Source organism: Arachis duranensis, chromosome 7 (assembly GCF_000817695.3).
Source record: "Arachis duranensis cultivar V14167 chromosome 7, aradu.V14167.gnm2.J7QH, whole genome shotgun sequence".
In the NCBI taxonomy this organism is placed as follows: domain Eukaryota; kingdom Viridiplantae; phylum Streptophyta; class Magnoliopsida; order Fabales; family Fabaceae; genus Arachis; species Arachis duranensis.
In genome coordinates, this window is record NC_029778.3 from 7,872,418 (window position 1) to 7,878,619 (window position 6,202).

The window sequence follows — 6,202 nt, forward strand, 5'->3', positions numbered from 1 at the left end:
TATTTTCGAAAATTAGAGAGGGAAAAGTAGTTAAGTGGTTTTGAAAAAGATAAGAAACAAACAAAAAGTTAGTTAGTTGATTGAAAAAGATTTGAAATCAAATTTTAAAAAGATAAGAAGATAAGAAGTTAGATAAGATATTTTGAAATTAAATTTTGAAAAAGATAAAATTTTGAAAAGGATAAGATAAAAGATAAAAAATTTTTGAAGAAAAAGATATTTTGAAAAAGATTTAATTTTTAAAATGACTTAGCTAACAAGAAACTACAAGATAAGATTCTAGAATTTAAAGATTGAACCTTTCTTAACAAGAAAGTAACAAACTTCAAATTTTTGAATCAATCACATTAATTATTAGTGAATTTTCGAAAATATGATATAAAGATAAGAAAAAGATTTTGAAAAATATTTTGAAAAAGATTTTTGAAATTTTCGAAAAAAAAAAATTTTGAAAAGTATTTTGAAAAAGATTTTTTGAAATTTTCGAAAAAGAGGAAAAATTGGAAAAGATATGATTTTTGAAAAAGATTTTGAAAAGATAAGATTTTTAAATTTTTGAAAATTTGACTTGACTTGTAAGAAACAACTAATTTTGAAAATTTTTGACCAAGTCAACCCAAAATTTCGAAAATTTGGAGAGAAAAAAGGAAAAGATATATTTTTTATTTTTGAATTTTTAATGATGAAAGAGAAAAACACAAATATGACCCAAAACATAAAAATTTTGGATCAAAACACAAGATGCATGCAAGAACACTATGAATGTCAAGATGAACACCAAGAACACTTTGAAGATCATGATGAACATCAAGAACATAATTTTGAAAAAATTTTGATGCAAAGAAAACATGCAAGATACCAAACTTAGAAATCTTTAATGCATGGACTCTAACAAACGAAAAATGCATATGAAAAACAACAAACAACACAAAACAAGAGATCATCAAGATCAAACAAGAGGACTTACCAAGAACAACTTGAAGATCATGAAGAACACTATGAATGCATGGGATTTTCGAAAAACGCAAGAAAATTTTTTAAAGGCATGCAATTGACACCAAACTTAAAAATTGACTCAAGACTCAAACAAGAAACACAAAATATTTTTTATTTTTATGATTTTATTAATTTTTTGGATTTTTATTAATTTTTTTCGAAAATATTTTTGGAAAAAAAATGAAAAAGAAAAGAAAAATTTTGAAAAAGTTTTTGAAAAGAAAATTACCTAATCTGAGCAACAAGATGAACCGTCAGTTGTCCAAACTCGAACAATCCCCGGCAACGGCGCCAAAAACTTGGTGGACGAAATTGTGATCACATCAATGTAGTATTCTTTGTTGTTGTATGGAATCATTATTATGGCTCTTGGCTATGTGTGGACACAACTCCGTTCAACTTAACCAGCAAGTGTACTGGGTCATCCAAGTAATACCTTACGTGAGTAAGGGTCGATCCCACAGAGATTGTTGGTATGAAGCAAGCTATGGTCACCTTGCAAATCTCAGTTAGGCAGATTTAAAATAGTTTATGGGTTTTCGAAAATAGAAATAATAAAATAGAATATAATAAAAAGGATAGAACACTTATGCAGATTCATTAGTAGAGGTATCAGTTAAGTATATGCAGATGCTGTATGGCTCAAGCACGCCTGCTCTCCTACTCCTTCTACTCAGTCCTTCTTACTCCTTTCCATGGCAAGCTTTGTATAGGGGTTCACCATCAACTGTGGCTACTTTCATTCCTCACGGGGAAATAACCTGTGCGACTGTCACTCGCACAGCTAACCAGTCTGGAGGCATCACCCATGGCTGATGGCTACATCCCATCCTCGCAGTGAAAACTATGCTAACGCACTCTGTCACTAACGCCCAGCAGGTTAAAGTTTGAAGCACGTCACCAAGGTTAGACTTTCCGGATCCCCATGAATGCCGCCATCTATCTAGCTTATACCACGAAGATTCTGTTGGGGAATCTAAGAGATATGCGCCCGGCCTAAGGTAGAACGGAAGTGGTTGTCAATCACGCGCGTTCATAGGTGAGAATGATGATGAGTGTCAAGGATCATCACATTCATCAAAGTGTTGTGCAACGTATATCTTGGAATAAGAATAAAAGAGAATTGAATAAAAAGTAATAGTAATTGTATTGAAACTTGAGGTACAGCAGAGCTCCACACCCTTAATCTATGGTGTGCAGAAACTCCACCGTTGAAAATACATAAGTGAAAGGTCCAGGCATGGCCGAGAGGCCAGCCCCCATGATCTAAGAACTAATCATCCCAAGATGTTCGTTAGATCTAAAGTGATCAAAAGATGACTAATACATTAGTAAAAAGTCTTATTTATACTAAACTAGCTACTAGGGTTTACAGAAGTAAGTAATTGATGCATAAATCCATTTCCGGGGCCCACTTGGTGTATGCTTGGGCTGAGCTTGATCTATCCACGAGCTGAGGCTTCTCTTGGAGTTGAACTTCAAGTTATAACGTGTTTTGGGCGTTCAACTCCGGATCCTGACGTGTTTCTGGCGTTTAACTCCAGACAGCAGCATGTACTTGGCGTTCAACGCCAAGTTATGTCGTCAATTTCCGAATAAAGTATGGACTATTATATATTTCTGGAAAGCTCTGGATGTCTACTTTCCAACGCTGTTGAGAAAGCACCATTTGGAGTTCTGTAGCTCCAAAAAATCCATTTCGAGTGCAGGGAGGTCAGATTCCAACAGCATCAGCAGTCCCTTTTGTCAGCCTTTTTTAGAGTTTTGCTCAAGTCCCTCAATTTCAGCCAGAAATTACCTGAAATCACAGAAAAACACATAAACTCATAGTAAAGTCCAGAAATGTGAATTTAACATAAAAAATAATGAAAACATCCCTAAAAGTAGCTTGAACTTACTAAAAACTACCTAAAAACAATGCCAAAAAAGCGTATAAATTATCCGCTCATCAGCCGGGCATTGTTGCCGATTTGTGAGGAATTCGCCTGCGTAGTGGGTTGTCCGGAAAAAGTGAACGAGACAAAAGAAACAAAATTTGCACAAGTATATCTTATTCGGTAATTGCGTAAAAGTACAATTCGATGATGAAAAGTACAATTCCATGAATGAAATACTTAGCTTGATTGGTCGGCATGTCGCCTCATGTACTAGGAGTAAAATCTTCTCAGGTTGTTTGCGTTCCACGTTCTTGGGACTTCTTTGCCATCGAGTCTCTCTAACTTGAAAGCGCCTTTACCCATCACTTTTTTGATTCTATAAGGGCCTTCCCAGTTTGCCGCCTGCTTGCCTACTCCAGGGGTCGGTAAGCCGATGTCGTTACGCCTTAGGACGAGATCGTTCGGTTCAAATTCCCTTTTGAGCACTTTGGTGTTATAGCGCAGGGCCATTCTTTGCTTCAGCGCTGTTTCCGCCAAATGGGCCATTTCTCTGGCTTCATCTATTAGGTCCTTTTCCATGGCTTCCTCCACTCCTTTCAAAAGTAGTCGCGGGCTCGGTTCTCCGATTTCCACGGGTATTACCGCATCTAACCCGTATGTCAGTCGGAAAGGGGTCTCCTTAGTGGAGGATTGCTCGGTTGTTCGGTAAGACCAGAGGACCGAGGCTAGCTCGTCGGCCCAAGCACCTTTTTTATTATCCAATCGCTTCTTGAGCCCTAACAGGATAATCTTGTTCGCGGACTCCACCTGTCTGTTTGTTTGGGGGTGCTCTACCGAGGAGAACTTCTGTCTTATACCCAGGCCGGTGAGGAACTCCGTGAACTTCTTGTCGGTAAACTGTGTGCCGTTGTCCGAGATAACGACCTCTGGAATCCCGAATGCCTCCACATGAATTTCCTACAATTGGATGAGGATATGCTGGCCAGCGGCTCGGCCTCTATCCATTTGGTGTAGTAATCAATGGCGACTATGAGGTAGTTGACTTGCCCAGGACCAACCGGGAAGGGCCCCAAGAGATCGACTCCCCATTGCGAGAATGGTCGGGAGGATGTTAGCAGGCTTAACTCGGAGGCCGGTGCCCTGTGGAAATTGGCGTTCTCTTGACACTTGGCGCATTTTCTGACGAATTCTTTAGAGTCTGCCATCATCGACGGCCAATAGTATCTAGCTCGGATCAACTTTCTTGCTAGGGCTTTGCCCCAAATGTGATGTCCGCAGCAACCTTCGTGGACTTCCCTGAGGACGTAGCTCGTCTGTTCGGGGTGTGGCATTTCAGTAGGGGCTGGTTGAGTCCTTTCTTGAATAGCTGTCCCTGGATGATCGCGTACTTGGCCGCTTCCCTTCTTAGTTTCGCGGCATCCTTTTCGTCATCGGGGAGTTTGCCGTTTTCTAAGAAGTTGGTGATGGGGTCTATCCATGAGGGGCCTAGCCTTGATAGGTGTAGAGTGATCGCTGGCTCCCTCGTCATACCTTGGATAAGAGACCGGTTACCCTCTCCCGGCTTGGTGTTGGCCAGTTTTGATAGGAGATCTGCCTGTGTATTTCTTTCTCTGGGCACGTGGTGGATCGTGACCTCTTCAAACTTTTGACTCAAATCCTTGACATTTTCCAAGTACTTTTGCAATAATGCGTCTCTGGCTTGATAGCTCCCGTTTACCTGGGAGGTGACGACCTGTGAATCGCTGCATATTTCCAACCTCGTTGCTCCGACTTCCGCTGCTAGGGTTAAGCCCCCTATGAGGGCTTCGTATTCTGCTTGGTTGTTTGAAACGGGGAATTCGAACCTGATTGACTGCTCGTATATGACTCCAACCGGGCTTTCCAGGATGATCCCGGTGCCCCCAGAGGTCTGGTGGGAGGCTCCGTCTACGTGGAGCTTCCACCGTGTGCTCGCTTCTTCGGTTGGATCTCCCGTTACTTCTACTAGAAAATCTGCCATTGCTTGCGCCTTGATTGCTTGCCGGGGCTCGTACCGTATGTCATATTGGGAAAGTTCGATGGACCAAGTCATCATCCTTCCCTCGGGTTTTTGGAGCACTTGTCGGATCCCTTGGTCTGTTCTTACGACTATCCGGTGACTCTGGAAGTATTGTTTTAACCTCCGTGAAGAGGTCAAGAGTGCTAGAGCTAGTTTTTCCAGTTTGTTGTACCTTAATTCTGCCCCTTGTAAGGCCCTGCTCATGAAATAGACTGGTTGTTGAGCCCTCCCTTCTTCTCTTACTAGAACCCCGGCCAAGGCTTCTCCTGTTATGGTGAGGTATAGGTACAGCGGCTCCCCGACCCTTGGTTTCTCGAGAACCGGGGGCGCCGCTAGGATTTCCTTGAAATGCCTAAAAGCTTCCTTGCACGCGGGCGTCCATTCAAACGCTATCCCTTTCTTCATGAGGTTAAAGAAAGGTAGGGCCTTTGCTTCCGATGCTCCGAGAAACTGGGATAGCGAGGTCAGTCATCCCGCCAATCTCTGGACGTCCTTGATACAACCCGGGCTCTTCATCTGGAGGATCGCTTGGCATTTCTCCGGGTTAGCTTCTACCCCTCTTTGGGTTATCATGAATCCTAGGAACTTTCCAGCTTCCACAGCGAAGGCACATTTGAGGGGATTGAGTCTCATGCCATGTTGTCGGAGAGAGGCGAATACCTTTGCCAGGTCATTCAGAAGGTCGTCAGGTCTCGTTGTCTTTGCGAGGATGTCATCCACATAGACCTCTACAGTCTTGCCTATGAGGTCGTGGAATATCTTGTTCATCAGCCTCTGGTACGTTGCTTGATGAGCGGATAATTTGTACGCTTTTTGGCATTGTTTTTAGTATGTTTTTGGTAGTTTTAGTTGAGTTCTTAGTATATTTTTATTAGTTTTTAGTTAAAATTCACTTTTCTGGACTTTACTATGAGTTTGTGTGTTTTTCTGTAATTTCAGGTATTTTCTGGCTGAAATTGAGGGACCTGAGCAAAAATCTGATTCAGAGACTGAAAAGGACTGCATATGCTGTTGGATTCTGACCTCCCTGCACTCGAAGTGAATTTTATGGAGCTACAGAAGCCCAATTGGCGCGCTCTCAACGGCGTTAGAAAGTAGACATTCTGGGCTTTCCAGCAATATATGATAGTCCATACTTTGCCCAAGATTTGATGGCCCAAACCGGCGTTCAAAGTCACCCTCAGGAATTCCAGCGTTAAACGCCGGAACTGGCACCAAAATGGGAGTTAAACGCCCAAACTGGCATAAAAGCTGGCGTTTAACTCCAAGAAGAGTCTCTACACGAAAATGC

At 41.7% G+C, this 6,202-nt stretch overlaps 1 protein-coding gene across 1 annotated transcript; it reads right to left on the bottom strand.

Annotated features, from left to right (window-relative positions):
- Positions 1-4,119: 4,119 nt before the first annotated feature.
- Positions 4,120-5,316, bottom strand: LOC107496840 (uncharacterized). Its single transcript, XM_016118170.1, has one exon. The coding sequence runs from the start codon at positions 5,314-5,316 to the stop codon at positions 4,120-4,122; it is 1,197 nt and encodes a 398-aa protein (XP_015973656.1).
- Between the last annotated feature and the right edge of the window lie 886 nt (positions 5,317-6,202).

Excerpts from the sequence above, each read along its gene's own strand:
- LOC107496840 (XM_016118170.1), bottom strand. The coding sequence starts at position 5,316 with ATGAAGAAAGGGATAGCGTTTGAATGGACGCCCGCGTGCAAGGAAGCT.